Source organism: Rhinolophus sinicus, linkage group LG05 (assembly GCF_036562045.2).
Source record: "Rhinolophus sinicus isolate RSC01 linkage group LG05, ASM3656204v1, whole genome shotgun sequence".
NCBI lineage: Eukaryota > Metazoa > Chordata > Mammalia > Chiroptera > Rhinolophidae > Rhinolophus > Rhinolophus sinicus.
In genome coordinates, this window is record NC_133755.1 from 167,768,839 (window position 1) to 167,795,832 (window position 26,994).

At 32.1% G+C, this 26,994-nt stretch overlaps 1 protein-coding gene across 6 annotated transcripts in view; it reads left to right on the forward strand.

Annotated features, from left to right (window-relative positions):
- STXBP5 (syntaxin binding protein 5) overlaps positions 1-26,994 on the forward strand; it is a 158,862-nt gene that overhangs the window by 128,922 nt on the left and 2,946 nt on the right. For 4 of the 6 annotated variants that reach the window (XM_019746931.2, XM_019746933.2, XM_019746932.2 and 1 more), the window contains 5 exons: positions 1,375-1,425; positions 6,922-7,161; positions 10,393-10,762; positions 11,051-11,216; positions 19,862-19,973. In XM_019746931.2, the coding sequence (XP_019602490.2) occupies positions 1,375-1,425; positions 6,922-7,161; positions 10,393-10,762; positions 11,051-11,216; positions 19,862-19,973 (939 nt within the window). The remainder of the gene's footprint in view (positions 1-1,374; positions 1,426-6,921; positions 7,162-10,392; positions 10,763-11,050; positions 11,217-19,861; positions 19,974-26,994) is intronic. The other 2 variants (XM_019746935.2, XM_074333689.1) reach the window with 1 other exon arrangement.

The following is a 26,994-nucleotide window of genomic DNA, read 5'->3' on the forward strand; positions in this document are numbered from 1 at the left end:
TAATGGAATAGGATATTAAATACAATAGCAGCCATTTCTATGAGATCAAGTAACCATAGATGTCATTTGGCTATTTTAGTTTTGTATTACATTTTATCTTTTAACTGAGATTGATTAAGACTGGGTGAAAATGGGAAAAAAACTGATTCACATATTTGACCCATTGACCCACTAATTAGATTAATGAAGTTTAGAAGTGAAAACTTGATTTCCCCCCATCCCTTCCCAATTTGCCTAATGCCTCTTTCCTAACACTGGATTTGTCATTTTTTTAGATGTGGAAGTTATGTACTATGACTGGATTTCTCTTTGTGTACATGGCGCCCTTATGGATTAGCAGGGTCTGTGCTTTAAGTATCTCCTAACAGTCCAAAATTTAACCCAATATACACATTCATATATTAACAAACAAATGCTTTCTCAGAATTTCACATAGGAAGCACTATTCTGTTTTGCATGCACTGCCACTAACATAGCATAGTTAAACAACTCCTAACTTTAAATCATTTCCTAGATTACAGCAATAACTGATTTTGAGGATGGAAAGTGAATTCCAGTAAATTTACATAAAGGCTTTTTTCTTATTCTAATACCGTGTTTCCCTGAAAATAAGACCAGGTCTTACATTAAGTTTTGCTCCAAAAGACGCATTATGGCTTATGTTCAGGGGATGTCATCCTGAAAAATCATGCTGGGGTTTATTTTCTGGTTAGATCTTGTTTTCGGGAAAACACGGTACTAAGTAGACATCAAAATATCTGTAGCTTATAGTTTGTAAATACTGTAATTTTGGTTTGAGCATGGCTTTGGTTTTTTTTGTTTGTTTTTCACTGAAATATAAAAAGAGATGTTAACACTATCAAGAAATGGTTGAGCCAAATATTTTATAATGTAATCAAATAATTTGATTGTAGATGTAGGTTTGTCCTGTATTCTAGAAATTAACTGAAAAATAATAAGTTCAGTAGCTATGAAGATGAAGAGCTAGACAGATTTTATTATGTCACCTACCCAAACTCAGTCTTATGCCTTTGTCTTTATCTGAAACATCTTCCTTCTGAGAATTGACCTTCCTTCTCTTAGAAAAATCTAATCCTTTCCTGTGAACCTAAGAAATAATTAGAAGTTAGAATTTAAAAGGTTTCCTTGTTGAAGTAAGGGCTTCAACCTGAGAAAGATATTACATCAAGTAAGTACAAACTTTTTAAAAAGTTGAAAATAAGATTTACTTTCCACCCATAATATTATTAATCATTTTAATTATCTTAGCATCTAGATTTAGTAATAAACATATTCACTTCTTACGAATGGCAGTTGGTATTAAGTATGAATCAAAGATTGTTCAGAACTTTAAAAATGCATTTTATTTTTCAGCAAAGATGTCAAGGAAGTTAAGCTTGCCTACTGACCTAAAGCCTGACATAGGTAAGTAAAAGAAAGAAAAATCCATAGCAAACTCCCTTTAATGGGCAGACAAGGAAACCAGAAGATTTAACATTACCATAGACTCGATTTTCATCGGAAATCAAGTTTAAAATGACTAAGATGTTGAAGGATTAGTATAGCTTTTAGAATGCCATGTGTAAATTATGAAAGATAATTATAAAATCAAGTAAAGCAAAATAATATATTTCCTCACCCTTCTCATACTTTAGATCTAAACAAAATTTAGTATAAGATTAAGATTTTTGCAATTTCAGATTAATTTCTGTTAAACATTGTTATATCCCATTTAACCATCTCAAAACTTATTTTGAACTCTGCAGTTTATAAATTTATAAGAATTTAATATTTTCAAGATAAATTACTAGATTTCTATAATTACAGTGATTCTCATATCAAGAATCATTATACTTTTTGTTGATAATAAGTTAGGAAATATTCCTTTTTCTATAGGACTTTATGCAGCTAGTCCATTAGGAAAGCACAGTGAATATATTCATACATTTCCTTTTGTTTTATAACCATCTCAAAAACACCTCCCTGATATCCCAGGATAGGGGAAAATGACATTTCAATAAAGATAAAAATAAAATTTCATGTAATGTATAGTTTCTTTTTAAACTCATTTTTTTTAATTCCAGAAATTTCTGTTGCCTTTAATGGAATAAGTATAACTGTATAAGGATTATTTTACCCATCTTTGTCTTAGCTATAGCTACATTTTCCCCTTGGCATCTGCTCATCCACCTCATCTTCTCACTGTTCTCTATGTTCCTTGACTATCTTTTTATACATGTTGCAAACTTAGGTATTGGTTAATTTCACCATACTAATTTTAGCATTTCTAAACCATACACTGGTATCAGTTGTACTGATAGAAAGCATGTGATTACAAGTAGGCAGCTTCTGCTGGCATCAATAAAAGGTTACATTCCTGAACATAGGAAAAACAATTTAGTAGAAACCTGTAGTATCACTGGTATCAAGGGAATAAGAATTAATCCTACAATATAGGATAAAATGTTTTGAAAAGGGCATAGTTCCTTTCACTATAAAAATGAAAGACATGATTTAAACCCCAGTGTATTTTTTTTTTCCGAGCGGATCCAGAGTTTTCATCTGACTCTCAAAGAGGCCCATGATTTCAATAACATTACATATGACTAGTTAAAATAGTTTTGTATCTTTCAGTGTCTTAAAAATCTGAGAAAATACATGTAGAAGTACTTTTAAAATTTGTAGAAATATCATAATCACATATTTTTTAGAAGAATAGTTATAAATTGTGTAATTTAATCAAAGTGTGTATTCCATGTTTTTATAGAGCATCTTTAGTTTATGTTTTAGCTTGTGTGCTCATGTATTTCAGTGTCCTAAGGCAGTTACAACTTTGATTGATATATGCCTTGAAACAGTCTCCATGTTGCCTAAGTAATTTCCCTTCAAGTCATTGTGACACTGAACTATTTTTTGGTAAAGATTCTTTGCTGGGAATTGTTTACATTGGCTGGGGCGACAATGGGGAAAAACAACTATATTGATAGGCTCAAACTGCCAGATGTTGCTGAAGCAGCCGAGGTTGTAGGATTGCCCTGCAGCTCTGGAAGCTTCTGTGAGTGAATTGACTTTTGCTTATGGAGAAATTGTGCAACACTACACTTTGACTATAGCCTCACCATTCCAAATTCCATGGACCACAACTCAGGAACCATAGGTGATATTGTTAGACTTCTGATGTCACTTTTCAAGTGTCAACCACAGGAGGCAAAACATCTAACTGATATATACCTTGATGGGAGTTAGTTTTTGTCCTTATTTTGCCCTGACCACATTCACCTCTTAGCATTTAGTTTTAATTGGGGGGATATAGAATTTTGGTGCATTAGACTCTGTGGGAAGGAGAGAATGCTATATACAATGTTCTAGGAATCCAGAGAGTAACATGAGAGCAGTGATTTTATGACATGGTTGTATCAGCTAGAGATCGATGGAGGTATTAATGACAAATTTTATCTGAGTTTAAGATATACCAGAAGACCACATATTCAAGGTTGTGTGTGTGTGTGTGTGTGTGTGTGTGTGTGTGTGTGTGTGTGTCTAAAGACTGAACTTTAATATTCAATAATAATAAAAACCCTTCACTTGTATGATATGGGTGGTATGCCTAACCCCAGGTCTATCTGGAGTTGTGTGACAGAAAGTTTTGGACTTGGACATGGGCACAAATCCCAATCTTCTATTAACCAGGTTTGTCATCCGGGGCAAGTCATTTAACCTGTCTGAGCCTCTGTTTTATTATTTGTTAAATTGTGATGATAATAGTTTTCAGGGTTGTTATGTGGATTCACAGAATGATACTGGGAAGTGTTACAATAGTGAGCTGCACGTGATAGGCTTTGTTTAGTGGTAGCTATTTTCATTTCTGCTCTTGTACTAGAATTAAAATTAAAATTTCGATTCCATGTGTTTAACTTGACCAATTTCTAAAATTTAAGCCACAGACACCCACAACATCTAACTTAATAGCAGTCAGTGGAAGTTGTAGCTCATGAACTGCTGGAAATTCTAACTTGTTTCCAAACAGTTGTAGGCAGATAAAATAAGCATTCTAAGTCAAAGTTCGAAGTTGGTTCTGATTCACTTCATTTTCCCATATTCATTAGCTTTAGCAGTTTCTTTGGTAATCTAATTTTTATAAGGAAATCATATAATGAAAATGCAATTCTAGTTTATTAATTTTGTATAATTAAATTAGCCCATTAAATTGAAACACTTTATTTGGCCTGTAAATTAACATTTCAAGTATAGATTGTTATGAATCACCTATTTTAGCAGATTCCAGTACAAGTTTTTACACAGGTCAATTTACATTGAAGTTTATTTCGTAATACAAACTTACCAAGTTTTCTTGAATCATTGAGTTTATTTTTATTACTAGGGCACAACTGAAGATATATGTTCATTCATGTTGTGTGTATATGATGTTTTATTAAAATGCAAATTAAATATTTTTATCATTGGATAATAAATTTAAAATTTCTGTTACTTTATAAAAATAACTTTGGAAATTATAAAGAGTTAACATTTGACTCAGTATCCTGTGACAGACTCACCCAGTAATGAGCTATTATTGATGAAAAGTTGTTTAATTTACATATCCTTTTATACTGTGTCAGGAAGTGCAATCTCAGGGGAAAAAAAGGAAGAAAAAGAAAAGCTTTTTGTAGAGAAAAGCAAAACATACATATATATATATGTTTTTCTTTGTGATATTATATATATATATATATATCTTTTTTTTTACGTTTTTGCCTGAGATTGCACTTCCTGACACAGTATATATATATATATATATATATATATATATATATATATATATATATATATTTAATTTTTAGAAACTGTAGTCAGAGATGACATCATGCTATTGTCATAGCTAGTAGCTTTATTGTTTTCAGAGGCTAACTGTAACCAAAATTACATTGTATATAATGATTTGGGGGAATAATTTTTAATCGACAAATCTTAATTTGATTATATAAAGCTTTGGAGGGGTAGGAGTAGGATCCAATTATACCTTTTTTATTTAATAAAATACAACTTAAAAGACTTTAACATGTTTTTTTATTTTTCACATTGTGAAGTCATTTCTTTCATGATAGCATTGAAAGAAAGCATGTGATCTGAGGAATGATTTATTAGATATGAACAGTAGAAGCTACTAGAAATTTTAATATACCCCAGTGGTACAGCAGAAACCCGTTGATTTAGAATCTTTCAACTGTAGATGGCTCTTCAGCAAGAATTTGTTGCATGCTTTTTTATATGCAAGGCACTGCTAAATTTGGCAGGGCATCAAAACGTCACAGCCCTTTGTTCTCAAGAAACTTACAGTCACTTTGAAGCGAGGCCTAAGAAAGTCAGAGAGAACTACAGAACAAGTATACTATTATTGTCATGGGAGAGAGAAAAATATATTGAAATTCAAAAGAGAAAAACTATGTATGGTTTTAGGAATCAGGTTAAACTTCATGAAGATGATGTAGCTGAGAATAAGCACAATCTTGATAGGTAGAGATAAGGGTGAGGTAATGGCACCAATCAAAAATAAAACACAAGCAAAAATCTAAACGTAGGTAAGGACAGAATGTTTGGAAGACATTGAATGGCTCAGTTTTTCCCATGATGAACAGGGTAGCATTGGAAGACTGGGCCAGGAGAATAGGTTGGAGATATTTTTATTTTATGGAGAGTCTTAAATATTTAGCTAAGATTATAGACATGATCGAATGAAGAGGAACCACTGAGCATTTTTAAAATAGAAACAATAGAATTGTAACTGTACCTTATGTTATTTAATTGACTTGTGTTAGAACAGTGACAGACTGAAGGTGGGAAGATCACTTGGGAATTATGTAGTCATCTAGAGGAATGGTGGTGGAGGTGCAAACTCAGGGTGCTGGGGGTTGATTGGAAATGGAAAGAAAAAAGCAACCCTGGAATAAGCATAGGACATTGCGCCCCATCAGAAGTATAGGTAAAGTGAAGGGGAAGAACCAAAACTGTGACTCACTTAGGGGACAGGTGTGTCATTAATATAAATAGTATCATTAGAAGAATTTAGAGCTTTCGAGAAATAATTAGTTTTGATTTTGCCTAGTGAGACATAACAGGAAAATTTCCCATAATCATTTAGAAATGCAGTTCCAAGAGATAAGAGGCCAGGGCTTGAGACACACTTGACATTGGCCACAAAGAAGGTAGCTGAAGACAAGAGAGAGTTTCTTAGTATAATTTATAAGTATCTGTGTTATTACAGACAGAGCTGGGTAAAGGGAATATCCCTGGTATCAAGTCAAGTGTGAACCAGATACCATTTATACAGTGTGATGAAAAATATCTTAGGTGAATGTGGATTACAGTTAAAATGGCATTCAAGAAAAGTGAAAGCTAAATTTTTATGGATTAAAGACTTTCATATGGACAGATTTGGGGTGGGGTGACATCCATCGTACAGTAAATTTGAAGGTAGAATCACAGTACTTCTAAATGCATTTTTTAATGTAGAAAATTGAAATTACCCACACGTTTTAAATTCTACTGTATCATAAAATTGTATTACCAAAGGAAGAAACAGCACCATGAGAAAAGAAGGTGGTGTGAGGGCTAAGATTAGAAACACAGCCAGGATATCAACAGAGAGCTGCACTACAAACCATAAAGATCACACATCCAGAAATTTACTGGGATGCACCCAGCTTCGTTCTGGCAAATATGGATTTGATCATTTGTATTATATATTTAAGCAAAGGCAAAGTTATTAGCATACAAGTAAATTTTTTTTCTTTTCAATTAAGAGATTGAAATTAAATGTGCTGTATAGATTTTTGTCTTTTTGCAGGTTAACTATTTGGCCAAATTTATACCAAACAAAAAAAGCATATAATTTGAACAATCTCACATTTTAAATCATTTCAGATGTAAAAGATAATTCCTTCAGCCGATCCCGGAGTTCAAGTGTAACCAGCATTGATAAAGAATCCCGAGAAGCAATCTCTGCTCTTCATTTCTGTGAAACTTTTACTCGAAAGGCAGACTCATCTCCTTCCCCGTGCTTATGGGTTGGCACGACCTTGGGAACGGTGCTTGTCATTGCACTGAACCTTCCCCCAGGAGGAGAGCAAAGACTTCTTCAGCCGGTAATCGTGTCTCCAAGTGGTATGTATGCTCTGGTACTGCACTTACAGTGAAGTTTTGATTTGCTGTAATGTAATAGAAGCCTTTGCTTTTCATTTTGGAATCAATCTAAGAATCCTAAAATGTAATCTAAATGGGGATAGTTATAGTCTTATATTTTTAATAAAGGAATATATGGAATAAGATTCCAGAATATCATTTATTTATACAGCCATTCAGGTTTTACAATTTTTAAAGCTTTAGGATCATGTCTAAAATGATTGTTATGTAGGAAAATGGAAAAAAACTGTTATTTTAATGCATTCCAGGATACTTCAAAATATTATGTTCTATACGCAAAAGATGGTACATATTTAAGAGAAAAACAATATGTTTTTAAACATTATACACTTGGCTATTTTCAATCTGTAAGTGTGAAGTCTTAAAATAGATTATTTTTCTTCTTTGAGGTATTAAGGAAAGGTAGCTTAATAGCAAATTTAAGAAGAAAAAATTATGGTCTTCATATATTGAAAATAAGATTGAATTTTATCAAATATATGTGGAGTCTGATAGGTCTGGAAGCAACTGAGAATTCTGGTTTCCATTACTATTTTATGCTGATCTAGATAGAAAAAAAATGTGATTTTGCTCATTAGTGTACCTCTTGTTTGCATAATAGACTTCAACAATATTTGGAATTTAGAATTAAAATATAATTACATATTAATGTTCATTTCTGGACCATCTTTCCATGAAAGGAACTTTGATTTATTCATTCAGCTCAATAAATATTTGAGTATATACTGTATGCCTAGTTGATAGAAAAGGTTACATAATGATGATATTCTTATGAATCTCATTTCTTATTAGTAAGCAGCAAATATTTGTATAGAAAACAAGCTAGAAAGATGACAATCAAAATGTTAATACCATGTTTCCCTGAAAATAAGACCTAGTCAGACCATTAGCTCTAATGCATCTTTTGGAGCAAAAATTAATATAAGACCCAGTCTGATATTATATTATATAAGACCCAATCTTATATTATAGTAAAATAAGACCGGCTCTTATATTAATTTTTACTCCAAAAGACACATTAGAGCTGATGGTCCAGCTAGGTCTTATTTTCAGGGAAACACAGTAGTAATTATGACTGAGTAATGGGATTGTGTGTAATTTTTATTTTCTTTTTAATAATTTATAGTTTAAAATTTTTCTATAACACACCTGTGTCAGTTTGTAATAAGAAAATAAATGTTTCCAGTAAATAAAAATGAGAGAATGATTAAATATAGATAATTTATTATCTACATAAAATATTCAAGATATTTTCCAACTTGCAGTACAATCAAATTAGCTATAAATTTACTCTGATATAAACATAATTTTCATATGTAAAAGAAAACTTTTGAGTTCCTTCTCAGTGGTGGAACCTTTGAGATTTATATTCTTAAATAAGGTACCTATTTTAAAATATCACAGTGACATTCATATCATGTTATCCGTATTATAACTACGAGGAGGAGAAAGCTGTTTTTCAAGCAGATGGGTTTCTATGCTTACGAACCTGAAATGGTCTACTTTGTCCCCACTTTTTTTGTTTTTCCCTTTAAGAGAAGAGCCCAACAGTTAACCAGTGCTCTGCTGGAAAACATACAAAAGCCTGGTAACTATAGGACAGGCATATATTTAAATATTATCTTCGTACATTTTTAGAAAATCCACTGTATCTCACGTATGTTGATATGTGTAGTCCTCAAATTAGCCAACTGTTTAAAATAAATTGTCTATTGCAAAACCTGTACTATAGACTAAGGTTACCAGATTTACCAAGTAGAATACAGGATGTTCAGTTAAATTTGAATTTCAGGTAGCAAATACTTTTTGATTTAAGTATGTCCTGTGCAGTATTTAGACAGCTAATGTAGTACTTGGGACACACTTATACTAAAAAAAGTATTCATTATGTATCTGAAATTCACATTTAACTGGGCGTCGTTTATTTTATCTGGCAACCCTGCTATAGACAAAATATATAAATGCAAAGAAGAAAGGAAACAATATTTTGTCTTCTAAGAAGAATTTTGAGAAGACATTAGGAACTCTTCCCCTTAGAAATAAAAGAAAATCATATATGGTAAAATTTTTGCAAACTATAAAATGTTATGTAAGTGTAAAGCAATAAAATACGAAAAGTCTTTTAAAATAAGAACTGGAAGGCTAAATCAAGTCTGTACTCTCCTTTTCATTGGTTTCCAAACCCTTAATATTAATACTGTCATTTAGCTTACTTAGAAATGAGTATAAAGCATATTTACATTTTCAAGGATGTGGGGGAAAGGAAGTCCCAAAGCAAGTCAAGAAATATCACCCCTAAATGAAGCCTATAAGTTGACTAAAATAATACCTTGAATGTATTTGACATTTACTAGTAAATACCGTGTTTCCCGGAAAATAAGACCTAACAGGAAAATAAGCCCTAGCATGATTTTTTAGGATGACATCACCTGAACATAAGCCCTAATGTGTCTTTTGGAGCAAAAATTAAAATAAGACTCGGTCTTATTTTCAGGGAAACACGATCGTTTAAAGGGAAATCTTGATTTTCTGAAGTAATGTTTAGAAATATGTGGAAAATTTTTTTCTCATCAGCCCTGTAGCTCACTACTGTCCATTCAAAATGCAATGTGAGCTACACATAGAATTTTCATTTTCTAGTAGCCATATTAAAAAATTAAAAACCAAAAAAATTAATTTTAAAAGCATTTTATTTAGCCCCGTATAAACAAAATACTTTTATTTTAGCATATAATCAGTATTTTCATTGAGATAATTTATTTTTAAATATTTTTTGTAATGAGTCTTCAAATCAGCATGTATTTTACTCTCGTAGCATGCCACAATTTGGATAAGCCACATTTCAAGTGCCATATAGCCATACATTTCTAGTGGCTGCCATGTTGGACAGCGCAGCCCTAGATGCCGTCTACTTGCTCTCATACTCGGTAGTACACTTGCCAGGTATGAGAGAAGACGTAATTCCGAAATGCCAGCATTTATCTGTTTGGTGGTCCTTATCTATTTGGGGCATGTAATACTGATACATTTTTCCAGATTCAAATATCATCTGAAGTATGAATTCTGCCAGTAAGCCAGGGTACCATTTCAGTTTAATATGCATTTCATACATTTTTGAGTGTCAGAATTGGAATAAACATATTTACCGTGTGGATTAAAATATTTGTTATCTACTGAACTCACATATTTTAGGTACTATCTTGAGGTTGAAAGGAGCGATCCTGAGAATGGCATTCCTGGACACCACAGGCTGCTTAGTGCCCCCTGCATATGAATCCTGGAGAGAACACAATGTTCCTGAAGAAAAAGATGAAAAGGAGAAACTGAAGAAAAGACGGCCGGTCTCTGTATCCCCTTCCTCTTCTCAGGAAATTAGTGAAAACCAGTATGCAGTGATATGTTCTGAAAAGCAAGCAAAAGTAATCTCACTGCCAACTCAGAACTGTGCTTACAAGCAAAACATTACAGAGACCTCATTTGTGCTTCGTGGTGATATCGTAGCTTTGAGTAACAGTATCTGCCTTGCCTGTTTCTGTGCCAACGGACACATTATGACTTTTAGGTAAGAATTTGATAGTTTTTAAAGCAAAGATATAGCAAAACGTAATATTACAGAATTATATTCAGTTTGAAAGATAAGCTTTTGTTTACAGTCTTATAAACAGAATTTAATTTCACTGAGTTAATAATGAACAAATATATGAGGAATACAAATTATTTTTATCTCCCACTCGAGTGTACTAAATCCTAAGATTTATAATGTCCCTGTAATTTTTACCTTCTATAATAGTTTGTTCAAGACTAAAACTACCTTTTTTATTATTAACAAGTTTTTAATTTTTTTCTCAAGTTTGCCAAGTTTAAGGCCTCTATTGGATGTGTATTACTTGCCCCTTACCAATATGCGGATAGCCAGAACATTCTGCTTCACCAACAATGGACAAGCATTGTATCTTGTTTCACCTACAGAAATCCAGAGACTCACTTACAGTCAAGAGACCTGTGAAAATCTTCAGGTAAATAACAAAAATATTTCTATGGTTTCTTCAGAGGTGAAATATTCTCTAAGGTCCCTGATAATGTCCATCCCTTACACACAGGAGTGTACAAATGAGCATACGTGGGAAAATCCAAACCCTTTATTGAGACTTTCAGAGTACATGCTTTGAGACTTAAGTAACTTCATCAGACTCTTATTATAAAGGGACTTTTCATCTCATTAACCCATATTTTTTTCTCTCCAGTGATGGCAAAGATATATGAAATGGTACATACATTTTGTACCCACTGTCCACATCGAATCAATATCCATTATACACACACATCCAAAATGTCCTTTTTAAAGAAGTATGTTAATGTGAAAATAATTATATTTACATGTATTTTAGGGCAAATTATGTCGTCCCTTCCCTGTGATCACAAGGATGTATATGCATGTAAGGAAAAATAAGGCTTTATAGTTTTCTTCTATTTTTGTTGATCTCTTTGTGAGAGACTACAAATTCTTTAAATATAAAACTGCCTTTTTCAAATATTTGAGTGCCTTATGTGCTTACTTATATATTAGAAATGATCATTTTAGCTTCACCAGTTAAAATAAAATTGCTCTGGAAATAGTGAGCTAAAATATCAATTGGATATTTGATGTTTGGAAGAAAACATATCTAAGGGAACTTTATCATGAAAGTTTTTGCAGATTAATTAGCCTTATTGCATTTGTTTGTAAATATGAATCGTGGCTTATTTTTAGAACATGAGCTTTAGAGTCAAGAACACTGAATCTGAGTCCCAGCCTTGCTAATTACAGAATCATGAGCCCTTAGACAAGTTACTTACTGGCTCTGAGCTTTATCATCTTTAAAATTAGGAAAAAATAATATCTATGTCATAGTTTATGGTGTGGATTAGGGAAGACAATGCACATAAAGTGCTCAGCATAGCATGTGCTCCATGTTAGATGTTAGTAGTATTATTTCAGTAAGCTAGACTGTACTGGAAATGTATTCCTAATGATGTTATAAACCTTGAGGGTGAAACAGAGTGACATAGGTGATATTTTAGATTGAAGTTCCCATTTACATTTGGGTGGAAGAGTTTTTCAAAGACTTCTAAGTTTTTTACTTAAAACTTTGCTCATTATGGGGTGTGTAAAATTTTCCTTTAGTGGTGTGTAAAATTTTCCTTTAGTGTTCCCTCAATAGTAAAATGTTACTATATTAAGAAATATAAATGGACAATTGACTATTTTTAATTCACTTCAATCTGAAACGTAGTCTTAATTCAGCTATTCAAAATTTTAAACTTCATCACTTTTCTGAGATCAGTTAATTCTGTTCTTTGATCAGTGCTTTCTCTTAACTACTTTAATAAAAATCAAGCAGATATAGTAAACTTTACCAATTCACATTTAAATGAAATGATCATTTAGTAGTACACTCAATTTATTTTAATCACTATCTGCTATGTACCTTCATATTATGAAGATAAATGAAAAATGGATTCTGTTCAAAAAGTTTGTGATAAAATGTTTTCTTTGGACAATATTGACATTTTATTTACCTCTATATTTTCGTTGCCTAAAAATAATGCCTTGCTAAAAGTCTGTTGAATAAAAAATACCATGAACTTTATTTATAAACGGTGTTCCTTGGTTCCCAGAGTTCCCTGTTACATTGTATATTCATTTAACTTTAACCAAAAAGAAAAAGTACGTATCTTCTTAGATGCCTACGAACATTAACGGAGTTTCCAGCCGGCATGAAATAATAGGGACCAGATTAACCTCCCTGCCTGAAACAACCCAAAACATACAAAAACATGAAACAAGGGTTTTCAAGATCCTGGACATCAGGCAATGAAGGAAAGTAATCCCTGAGAGATAAGAAACAAAGGAGGTACCCAGTTTTAATGCCTTGATAGAGTTTCCAGAATATGGCACACAAAGAAGGTACTGAGGCAAAGTATTGCCTACTTTCCAAGTTGAGGTGACAGAACCAAGAGTCTGGGAAGACCAAGTAAGGGAGAATTCTTAGAAAAGAGTAACAGAGAAGAGATTGCTATACAGAGAGAGAACTCTGGAAATCTGCAGAGGGACCCCTAAGAGTGTTCACTATAGTACTGTTCAACACATGCATGTACATAAAATCTCTGGCCAGGGAAAGAAGCATCTGGAAGGAGTAGAGAGAATTGTGCTCTGGTGTGAGGGCCAGAAGCAGTGCCTATTCCTAACAGCCAGACTGAAAAATATTAATGCTTATAATTCATGAGTGTATCCATTTCCTGAGGCTGATGTAACAGATAAACTTAAACTGTAAACTTAAACCATAACCTAACCATAAACTTAGTGGCCAAAACAATATCAATTTATTCTGTCAAACTTCTGAAAGCCAGAAGTGTGAAATAAGTTTCACTGAGCCGAAATCAAGGTTTTGGCAGGGTCATGCTCCCTCCAGAGGCGCTAGAGGAGAATCTGTTTCTTGCCTCTTCCATCTTGTAGCTGCCGGCATTCCTTGACTTCTGGCTGCATTACTTCAAGCTCTGCTTCCCTGGTCACATCGCCTCCTTCTCTTCTGCATGTATCAGATCTTTCTGCCTCTCTTTTAAAAGGGAACTTGTAATTGGATTTAGTACTCATCCATTCAAAATAATCCAGGATAATTTCCCCATGGCAAAATACTTAATCACATCTGCATAGACCATTTTTTCCTTGTAAGGTAATACTTGTAGGTTCCAGGGATTAGGACCTGATATCCTTAGATGGCCATTGTTCAGCCTACTTCAGTTGGGAAGTGGGTGAAGTACTCAAGCAGTCTTGGCTCTTGAGTGAGGAATAATTATCTTTAAACTGAACATTGCTCCATACCTGCCTAACAAATCATGAAAGCAAGACCCAAAAGGATCGAAATGTTTTCCAGTATCCCAGAATAAAGCTAAAGACAACCTAGAGAAAGTCAAAAACATCAGCACCCAACAAGGAAAAAATCAGTGTCTGACATCCAGTGAGATTAGCAAGCATGCAAAAAGATAGGAAAACGTGCTCATTACTGAGAAGAATAATCAGTCAATAGAAACCAAATCAGAACTGACCCAGACATTGGAATTAGCACAGAAGGACATTTAAAACAGATACAAATGAATTCCATATGTTCAAAAAGTTGAGTGAAGACATGGAAGATATAAAAGGCCAAAATTGAATATCTAGAGATGAAAAACAGTGTTTGAGATGAAGAATATATTGGATAGGATTAACAACAGACTACAATATAAAAGAAAAGATTATGTAACTTGAAAGTATAGCAAAAGGAAAAAAAAAATACTGGGTGTTTAAACTTGGCAAGTTTATAACACTAAAACACCTATGTTAGAAAAGAAGTTTTCATCAAATCACTGATCTTAGCTTCCACCTTAAGAAATTGAAAAAGAAGAGCAACTTAAATCCAAAGGAAGCAGAAGAAAGAAAAATAATATTGTGGAATCAATGAAATTTAAAACAGGGAAACAATAGAAAAACATTACTGAAACCAAAAGCTTGATCTCTGCAACCAATAAAATCGATCTCAAGCCAGACTCATTAGGAAGAGAAGTTACAAATTACCAGCATCAAGAAGGAAAGAAGTGACATTACTATAGGTTCTACAAATGTTAAAATGGAAAAGGAGATATTATAAACAACTTTATGCCAAAAGATTAAAAAACTGGATCTTAAATGCAAATGGACAAATTCCTTCTGAGACACAAGTTACCGAAGCTCACTCAAGAAAAGATAGATAACCTGAAGAGCATTATATCAATTAGAGTGATTGAAATTGAGATTAGAAACCTTGGACAAAGAAGACTCCAGGCCCATATCACTGGTGAATTCTATCAACACTCAGGAAAAAATAATACCAGTTCTACACAAAACTCTTCCAAAAATTAATGCAGGAAATGCTTCCCAACTTACTCCATCAAACAACCATTAACATGATACCAAAACCAGACAAAGACATTAAACAAAATTACATATAGACCAATATGCTTCAAAAATATAGGTGTAAAAATTCTAATCAAAATTTTAGTAAATTTAGCAAAGGATAGTTCTGGTCATGGTACTTTATCATGACCAAGTGGGATTTATACCAGGAATGCAGGATTGACTTAACATTTGTTAATCAATATAATTCACATATTAGTAAACTAAAAAAAAATAGAAAGCAGTTGACAAAGTCTAACACCCATTCCCAATTTTTAAGAAAATATCTCAGCAAACAAGGGATAAAAGGTAACTCAAAGGACATCCGAGAAAAATCTATACCTAACATAATACTTAATGATGACATACTGAATGATTTTTCCTTAAAATCAGGAGCTAGAAAGGAATGTTCACTCTCAACACCTCTTCTATTCAATGTTGTATTTAACGTTTTAGCCACTTCCTTCAGGGAAGAAAAATAAAGAAAAGGCAAAAAAGAAACCTGTTTAGAAAAGAAAAAAGAAACCTGTTATTATTCACAAACGACATGATCATCTATATAGGAAATACAATGAAATATACCCCAAAAGCTACTAGAAATAAGTGAATTTGACAAGGTTGCAGGATATGAGATCGATATGTAGAAGAAAAAATTATTTCTATAATAGCAGTAGACATTTGAAAATCAAGATTTAAAGAACACTGTTTACAATAGCAACAAAAAAAAAAGAAATATTTTGGGATAAATCTAACAAAAATATGAAAGACTTTTACAGTGAAAGCCACAAAATGTTGAAAGGAAATTTTAATAACCTGAATAAATTGAAATATGTACCTTGTTCATGGGTCAAAAAACTCAGTGTTCTCTCAAAATTGATTTGTAGATTCAAGGCAATCCCAAATGAAATCCCAGTGGGATTTTTTTGTATAGAAATTGACAAGTTTATTCTAAAATTCTTTTGCAAATGCATAAGCCCTAAAATAATAGGTAGAACAACTCTGAAAAAGAAGAAAATTGAAGGACTAACACTCCCTGAGTTTAAGAGTTATTGTAAAGCTACAGTGATCAAAAGAGCATGATTTAAAAAGAAATACACACACACACACACACACACACACACACAAATGAAGTGGAACATTAGCCTAATAAAGAAGGAAATCCTTACATTTGTGAAAACATGACTGACCTGGGGGTATTATGCTAAAGGAAATAAGCTAGACACAGAAAATCAAACACAGTATGATATCACTTATGTGTGAAATCTAAAAAAGTTAAACTAATAGAAACAGTAGAAGGGTGGTTACCACGCACGGGTCAGGGAATGAGTGAGGGAAATGCGGAGTTGTTGGCCACACAGTATGAGCTTTCAGTTTTAAGACAAATAAGTTCCAGAGACTTAATGTACAACATGATGACTATAGTTAATAATAGTGTATATTTGATAATTTCTGAATAGATCTGAAGTATTCTTAACCACAGACACAAAGTAACTATATGAGGTGATGGATGTATATGTATATATGTATGTATATGTATATGTATATGTATGTGTATGTATATGTATATATATGCATATCTATTTTTAGCTTGGTTGTGGTAATCATTTCACAATGTGTACATAATATCAGAACATCATGTTGAATATCTTAAATATATAGGTTTTTATTTGTCAATTATAGCTCAATAAAAATGGAAAATAAAATATTGGGAATAAAAAAAAGTTAATGGACTTTTTATTATCAATGAGAGGTAGTTAGTCAAAAGTGTATGTCTATGGATTGAAATACTTAAATTTCTTTCCACACCATTAGTCTAACCATATCTTGAGTAAAAACAAAGGAAAATTAACAAGTTATCTTTTCAAATTGATGATCTATTTTAATTTATTTTTGAACCTTAAAGCCATAATCATAAAGAGGTGGAACATATCAATTAATTAGTTTAAACAATTAAGTTAATAACTGTTCTAACCACCTCAAGATTGTAATCTATAAACAAAACCCCAAGTACTCACTGTAAAAAGTTGATGACAGTTGAACTATTTAACTTCTAAAATATTACACATTCAGTGTTGTAATTTTTGCTGTGCTCATCTTAAAAGATATTTATTTGGACTATTCTTATAGGGTTTTCTTAATCAAAATTATTAAAATTGATCATTTTATGTATTAAAAAGAGTTTAGTAATAATTAAAGCACATACATTGACCCATTCATGAAATTAGTCCTAAATTTTACCACGTAACACTGGTAATACATATGACAAATGAGATCCAGGAGTCTAACATCAGACAAGTATATTTGTTTCTGTATATTTATATTTTGTAGTAGTTTAAAAATCTCAGATATTGTTTCCGACAGGTAGTTGACTGTTACTGATATGTAGAGAAATAGCACAGAAAATACAAATCTATTTTAGATTCCACCAACATTTACTAATTGTTAAAATTAATCATTCTAAATAGTAAATTTAATAATGGCTAAAGTCCTTATTTAAATACGGAAGGTGCCAAAAAAATGTATACACATGTTATGAAGGGAAAAAACTATTAAAATTACACTGATGGTAACCACTCTGAGCACCTCTTGTAATTGCAGAAGTCAAACGTGACTTGTATTCATCTTTTGTTTTTGGTATATATTGAGTATTACAATTTTAATACAGTTTTCCTTTCTTAAAATGTGTGTACATTTTTTTTGGCACTCTCTGTGTATGTGAAAAATACCTATAGGTACTATTTAATACTGTTGTAATACATTTTTAATATCAAATCCTAAGACTGGGGACATTGCAGACTGGGGACAATGCAGACTCTTTAAAGAAACACTAAATTTTAAACTTCCATTAAAGATATCTGTTCATATTGTTAATCTATTGATAAATGACTTGCATATTTTCTAATTTGTTTTATCTCTAATTGTATGAATGGAGATTTTTCTATTTTAGTGTATATATCATTGAGTGTCTACTCTTGGTGCTTTATGTGTTTCATTATCTTTAACCCTGAAAACATTCCTGAGAGATAGGTATTATCTGTTCTTTTCAAAGTAGAGGAAACAAGTTCTCTGAGACTGATTTGCTTAAGATTCCTCCACAAGTAAAAGGCAGAGGTGACAAACCCAGGTCCATATGGTTCCCAAGTTTATACTCACTTCATTACACTATAGTGACTCTTGGTGGATACTGTGATATCTGGTTGTTGTTTTTTTCTTTTTAAAATATCTCTTAACATTTGTAAAATTGTAAGCCCATTAAACACTAAATAAATTAATAGTTGTAAACCATAATTCTAAAGTGAGGTTAATTTTAAAATGCTTATCTTTATGCTATCACTGTTTATATGTCATACTACTCTTGTTTTAGTGTAAAACACACTCAACTGGTAGCTGTTTGCCATTTTTGTTGTATCAATTTAACAGATGTAGTTTAAATTAGAATCAGTGAAATACAGTATAAAAAAGATTGGAAATATATCTAAAAACACCTTTGATAAAGTCTAATATTAATTTGAATGAAATAAAGGTATCAGTATATTCTATGGTAGGTTTTAACAAGTTTGATTTATTGATGTCAGGAAGTTTTTCATTCTAGTTTTACTCCGCTTTATAGAAATCCAGAGGAAAGAAAATTAAAATGTAAAGGCTTCGATCCCACTTCAACATTATAAATGAAACTATGTTGTATAGTGTTAATAATTATCTTCTCTCATTTATAATCTGGTTGGAGAGACAAAATTAATACAGATTTCTCGAAAAGTAAAATCTTCGGATATTCTTAATAACTTTTTTAACCCAGAGCTCAGGAAGAAATAGTACAAACATTAGCTCCAACTATAATAATATAATACCACGGTACAGCAGAACTAATACCACTAGTATATTTATTTTATGTGTAATAGCTACTTCTATTCATTGGGCAGAAATGCAATCCGAAAGCCTCACTATGATTTTGTTCATTCTAAAGCTCCCAAAGCTGCCTTGTAAATAATATTGTTACTATCATTCTCCTTATAGAAACGCCTCTCTTTATGTGTTATCTACAAAGTCATTAATATGTCAGTAACCTTTCTTGTCTCCTGACTTACTTTTATCATTTCTGTGCTTGGAGGAATATTGGCAGTAATTCACAAAACTCGTTGACAATATAGGAAGAAGCCCTCCCATCTCCCTGCCAGATTTCTGAAATTCCAAGTTTATGTTGGCATAATTCTTTTCGTAGCATATTTTTATGAAAAAATGAGTTGGTGTGTCTTTCTAAATTCCTAATGTTTTGACTCAGTGAAGGTGCTAATTCCAAAACTGTTTCATCATCATTATACTAGATTTTTCAACTTGCTAGTAGCTTTTCTTCTTTCTAATGTGGGAAGACCTAATTATTAACCCGGTTACCAATTCTTGATAATAAGAGTTATGTGAAAATTTTGTCAAAGATTGGAATCTCCTTCCAGCTTAAGCAGGAATATTATCTTGAAATGTAAGAAAAGTAATCAAGCCGTAACAAGCAGCAAGTTAGTCTTAGCCAATTAGTTTTAACAACTTACTGTGTGACTCAGTATGTCCTGGATCTGATCATTTGAAATGTACTCTGAATTGTGAATCTCAACAGATAACATTATAAGCTTAAGTTAAAGAGTCTATAGTGATGGTTTTGCTAATTATAGTTTAGTTTCCCTGAAACGTTAGCAATTACAATATGTTTTGATTTTAAAGGAAATGTTGGGTGAACTCTTCACTCCTGTAGAAACACCTGAAGCACCAAACAGGGGATTCTTCAAAGGCTTATTTGGAGGCGGTGCACAGTCTCTTGATAGAGAAGAACTATGTAAGTTGATTTATTTAATTTGGATAATATAAAACAGAACATTCAAGCCATATAAGTTTTTCTTACATACATATATATTCACCTTTTTTCTTCTTTGTCACCACAATTAATATACCCATGTTGTAACCAAATAAATGAAATTATTTTCTGTCACTCTAAATCGGGAATGTTTTACTCAGGGAACGAATATCAGAATAGCTTCAGGTAGGTAAAACGGAGTATTCACAACTTGAAATGAATAATTTAGAAAGCATTTTCATTAAATGTGATCGTTATTATTTTAATACTCTAATTGACTTTAATTGATGACCTTAATCTTGAAAACCTTTTTACTTAAACATTTATTTTATCTTACAAAATCTCCAAAACTATTCTCATTGCATTAGGTTATTTAAAATCGCAAATCTGAATCATGTACTACCTTCCAGAAATGGGAACAAATTAGAAATTGGTCTTGAGTGAACTAATGTATTAATGAATGTTTGACCTGGCAAGTAGGAACTACTATCTATCCTTGATTTTTTTTCCTTTATTCTTTTTTTTCCTAAGATATTTTAGAATTTTCCTTTTGTGTTTAATTAATTAGAAAATCAGTAAGATTAAATACCAGTAAGTAGCAGTGCAGTGCAATTTCATTTTAAAAACTTAGCCACATGATTACCATCTGGGTAATGAGGATTGGTCAGTTTAAATTCATTTAAGAAAAATGAAGACTGTTCTTCAAGTTGTGGGGGACTGATAATTTGAAGTAACCTTCTCACCGAGGATAATTACACAAAATTTAAGAATGTTTTATCTTAATTCTTAGAACCAAGAAAGGGCTAACAGTGTAGTAAAGACAATATCCTGGGGAAGGCTGGGAACCCAGCGTGGTGAGCCTGGCAGCCTGAGGCCACTGTCACCCTGAAGTACTTTGATTATCTAAAGTGGAGACTGAGACACTAAACTGTTAGGACTAGCAAGGTGGGATTCCAGAACTGATAAGGGGGAGGACGTTGATAAACAAACCCTCCCCTTTGCAAGGAGCCCAGAATCCTGCAGCTGAAGAGTAAAGTTGAACTGGAAGTAAGTTAAACCTCACAGAAACATACACACAGACTTGTCAGCTTCAAATTATCTGAGTGGCCAAAAAACTGTCGACCTTAATTAAGATTTTTGCAGACTGCTGAAGTCCCCAGCACCTGACAAAAGCGAATGAAAATGTTCTCCAAAGGAGGATGACATATTCCAAATTATTCTCAAATTATTTCTAGATATAATTTTTCAAATATGTATTCATAGACAACCAAGAACCCTAGGAATCAATACCATAATCAATAAAACAGGAAAAAAACAGAAGCCAAATCACATGTACTTCAAATATTGAAATTCTCAGACACATACTATAAAACAATAATGCATATTATGTTCAAGAGGGTAAGTACCATGCCTGACATTGTATAGGGTAACCTAAAACTATAAAAATCAGTACAGCAAATGTGTAAGAAACTAAAATGAAATTGGAGAACTTAAAGATTCAAAAACTAAAATTAAAAACTTAGTGGATGAATTTAACCAGAAATTAGACAAAACCGAAGAGAGAATTTCAACATAAATTAGAGATAGGCCAAAATAAACCATCTAGAATGTAGCACAGAAAAACAAAAAGATATAAAAAAACAAAGAAGGTAAAAGAAATAGAAATGGCAGTGAGAAGATCTAACACATTTCGACCTGCTCAAGAAGGAAACTTTTCAGAATTGATAAAAGATATCAGTTCAAACATTAAAGAACCTTAATGAATTCCAAGAAGGATATTTTTTTAAAAATCCAAGGCTAGATGTATCTTATGAAAATATACTGTATCAAAGACAAGGAAAACCTTTTAAGTGTGTGGGAAGAAATAATAGATACTTTTTACCAAGCTAGAGAGTGACTTCTCAACAGCCAAATATAGTAGCATGATCTTCTGTACATTGACAGAAGATGTTACTTAATCTAGGGCTCTGTACTCAAAATATCCTTCAAGAATGAGACATTTTTATACAAATGAACAAATAAATAAAATAAGGCTGACCACCACACTCGGGAATTCTAAAGAATGTACTTCAGAGAGAGGAAAAAGAATCCTTGATGGAATGTCAGAGATGTAGGAAATAATGCTTTGGAAAATAAGTAATAAATACATACATAAGTGTAATTAATATAATCTTTATAAACTAAAGCAAAGTCTTGTGTTATACACATACGAATGTAAATATACAATATGACCCCAAAAATTGCATAAAATCAAAGGAGTTGGAAAGGGTAAGTGGATTTCAGATAATCTGAAATCCCTGCATTTTTTCAGAGACTTGTAAAAATTATCCATTAGCATTAATTAGTTCAGTATATGTTATGATTTGTAGTTTGTAACTGTTATAATTTCTAAGGTGACCTTTATAACCTAGCAAAGTAGTAAATAACTTACATATGCTTAACAGGATAATCACAATCCTTCCAAAAAGGAGAGAAAGGAGGGGAGAAAGCACAAAACAGGTGGGATAAAATAGCAAGCACATAAATAATGGTAGATGTAACTTAAATAACAATAACAAATGTAGATAGAATGAATATTCCAATTGAAAGACAAACGTGATCATATTGAATTTAAAAATGTACATTGTTTACAGAGGACACATCTAAAACATAAGGGCACAGAAAGCTTGAAATTTAAGATAAGATAGAAAAGCATGAACATAAATGAATCAACTGGTACAGCCATATTAATATCTGAAAGAGTAAACATTAAGGCATTATTAATGTCTTAAGGTAGCAAAACAGCAAAATAAACCAAAGATAATAAGATGGTAATGAAATAGTAAATAAATACATAACAAAAACAAAATTTGATTCTTTAAAAATCTAATAAAATGAATAAAGCTCTGGTGAATTGAGCAAGATGAAAAGAAGGCACAAGTAAACACTCAGGGATGAAAACAGATGTCACTAAATGTACCGCTGCCAGTTAAAACGGTAAGAATATAATTTATAACTTCTTGGTAAATTTTTTGAAACTTTGAGTGAAATAAACAAATGCTAGAAAAGTACAATATATCAAAATGGACAAAAAGAGAAGTAAAATCTGAATAGTCCTGTAAGTATTAGATATTGAAGCCATCATTTCAAACTTTCCCACAAGTACATTCTGGCTTAAATTGGGCTTCACTAGAACATGCTACCAAATTTAAGGGAAAAAAATAATTTCACTCTGACACAAATTCTTCAGAAAAAATAAAAAGAAGGTACACTCATCAGGCCATTTTGTAAACTTAACACAACCTTGATACTAAAAATGAACATAGTATGAGAAAGGAAAAATAAAGGCATATATCTATCACTCATGATTATAGATACAAAATATAAAATGAAATATTAATATAGCATACCCAGCAATATGTAATAAAGATGATTTGCCATGACCAAGTTTGGGTTGTTCCAGGAATTCAAAGCTGGTTTGTTGTTTAAAATAATAATAATAATAATGATAATAATAATAAAAATAATGAGTAGTTCACCACATTAACAGGTTAAGGACAAAAATCATATGACCACCCCAACAAGTACAAAAAAGACTTGTTAAATTCAATATCCATTTCTGATAAAGATTCCTAGAAGGTAAGTTGATAAATTATAACTGCAAAATATTATATATACAATGTTTAACTAGCAAAATTCTACAGTAAATATCACAATGCAGAAACATTAAAAGTTATTAAAAACTTTCCCTTTGAGACAAGGAATGACACAATGCCTAGTGTTAGACCACATACATTCAACATTGTATTGAAGTCCCTAGAGAGTATGGAAAGGGAAGGAAAAATAAAACAATAGGAAAGGGAGAACAAAATAATCATTTGTAATGATTGATACAATGACATATTCAGAAAACATAAAATAATCTATAGCTAAGCCGTTAGAAATAATAGAGTTTAGCAAACTTACTGGAAATAATCCACATACAAAAATAAAATTCAATTTATTCATATCATATTAACAACAGTGAAAAATGGAATTTTTAAAATCACTATTTGAATTAATTTTTTTCTTGCTGCTATAACAAATTATCACATAGTGACTGGAAACAATACAAACCTATTATCTTACAGTTCTGTAGCTTAAGTATCAACACAGGTTTTATGGTGGTGTAGGGCTGTGTTCCTTGTTGGAGGGTTTAAGGGGGAGAATGTTTGGGGGTTTTTTTGCCTTTTTTCAGCTTCTGGAGGCAATCCACATTCCTTAGTTGGAGGTCCCTTCCTCAGCCTTCAAAGCCAGCAACTTTCTGCATCTCTCTTGACTATTTTTCTGAAGCCAAATCTTTCTCTGGGAAAAGCTTTTAAGTCCATGTGATTACATTGGGTTTAGGTGGATAATCTTGCTATCTCTAGGTCCTTCACTTAATCACATCTGCAAGTCCTTTTTCCTATGTACGGTAACATATTTACAAGTTCCAGGAATAAGAGAGTGGTCATCTTTGGGTGGGTGGGTGGGTGGGGAGTCTAATATTCTGCCTACCACAATGGTATTAAAAAAATACCTAGAAATATTAATAAATCGTAACAGATGTTCAGGACCTCCATGGGGAAAATAGAAAATTATAAAACTGTGAAGAAGTGAAAGACCCAAATAAGTAGATATATCATGCAGTAAAAGATTAAATAAAAGACATCAGTTCTCCCAAAACTGATGAATGCATATACACACATATTTGCACACCCCCGCAAAAAAAGTTATAAATTATTCTAAACTTTATATAGAAATTCAAAAGATCTCACCACTTCTATTTAATATCTAATTGCTTTAACCAGAGCAATTAGGCAAGAAAAGAAAAAAAAGGCATGAAGATTGGAATGGAAGAAGTAAAACTACATTTGCAAATGACATTCTTGAGTATACAAGATCTTAAGGAGTATACACACACACACACACTCACACTATTATCGTTAATAAACAAAATTGTAGGATACATATCAATAGAAATATAAATTGCATTTATGTACACTAGTAATGAACAAACTGAAAATTAAATTAAGAAAACAGTTCCATTTTTAATAGCATTAAAAGATAAAATGCTTAAAAATGATTTAACAAGAGAAGTCTAAAATATATAATATAAACTTCAAAATATTTAAAGAAATTAAAACATAAATGAATTGACGTCCTATGCCCATGGATTGGAATATGTAATATTGCTAAGATGGCAGTATTCCCCAAGCTAATCTATACGTTCAACACAATCCCTGTCAAAATCCCAGCTGGTTTTTTGAAGAAAGAAACAAGCTGTTCCTAAGATTCATATGGAAATGAAAAGGATTCAAAATAACCACACACACAAATCTTGAAAAAGAAGTGAAAAAATGGAGGACTAGCACATTTCAATTTCCAAAGTTATTACAGATCTGTAATCATCAAGATAGTGTGCTACTGGCATAATGATAGATACATAGACTAATGAAATAGATTTAAGAGTCCAGAAATAAGCTCTTACATGTATGGTCAATTGATTTCCTACAAGTCTGCCAAGAAAATTCAATGGTGAAAAAATGGTCTTTTCAATAGATGGTCCAATAGGGCTATTGGATAACCACATGCACAGGAATGAAGTTGGATGCCGACCTCACACCATACAGAAAAATTAACTCAAAATGGATTAAAGACTTCCATAGAAAGAAACTAAAACTCTTAGAAGAAAACATAGGTATAAAGCTTTGTGGCCTTAGATTAGGCGATAATTTCTCAAATATGACACCAAAATCACAAGCAACCAAAGAAAAAAATAGGTAAATTGAATCTCCTCAAAATTAAAAGTCTAAGAACACAATCAAGAAAGTGAAAAGAAAACCCACAGAATATGATATTTGTAAATTATATATCTGATATATCTGATAAGAGTCTAGTATCCAGAATACTAGATAAGGAACTCTTATCCAGAATAAGAAACTCATACAAATCAATAATAAAAAGACACAGAGCCCAAATTATAAATGGGCAAAGGGTTTGAATAGATATTTCTCCAAAAAAATATATATATATGTATATATACTGATGGCCAATAAACACATGAAAAGATGCTGAACATCATTTGTCATTAGGGAAATGCAAATCAAAACCACAGTGAAGTACACGTACTAAGATGGCTGTAATCAAAAAGACATACAGTAACAAATGTTTGCAAGAATGTGAAAAAATTGAAACCCTCACACATTGCCAGTAGAAATGTAAGATGCTGTAACCTATTTGGAAAATTCTGGCAGTTCCTCAAAAAGTTAAACATAAAGTTATCATGACCCAACAATTACACTGCTAGGTATATACCCAAGAGAGCTGAGAACACATGTCCACCCAAAAACTTGTACAGATGTTCGTAGCAGCGTTATTTATAAGTGGAAACAACTCAAAATGTCCATCATCTGATGAGTGGATAAAGGAAATGTCATCTCTTCCATAACACAATGGAATATTGTTCAGTCATTACAAAAGCTGAATAGATGGTTGAACCTTGACAACATTATTTTAGTGAAAGAAGCCAGACACAAAAGGCCACGCACATATTGTATAAATACATTTAAATGAAACATTAGGAATAGGCAAATTTATAGACTGAGTGGATTATTGATTGCCAAGGGCTGAGAAGAGAGGGAAATGGAAAACAGCTGCTAATAAAATTGTTTGTTTGTTTTTTTGTAGCGATGAAAATGCTTGGAAATAGATAGTGATACTGGTTGCACAACCTTTTTAATAAACTAAAAATTACTGAATTGTTGAGGGGAAAATTTTATGGCATGTGAATTATATTTCTAAAGAAAAATATATGCTGAGGGATGAGGAAATATGACAACAGATTTAAGACATTTACAGGAATCTAGATGTTAAGGTAATCAGGGTCTGGGTTACAAAGGGAAAGGAAGCAATGAATTCCTGAGATCTTTTGAAGGAAAAAAATGTGATCTATTTGGTAAGTGACAACATAAATGGAGAGAAAAAGGGACTAGAGCATATCTAT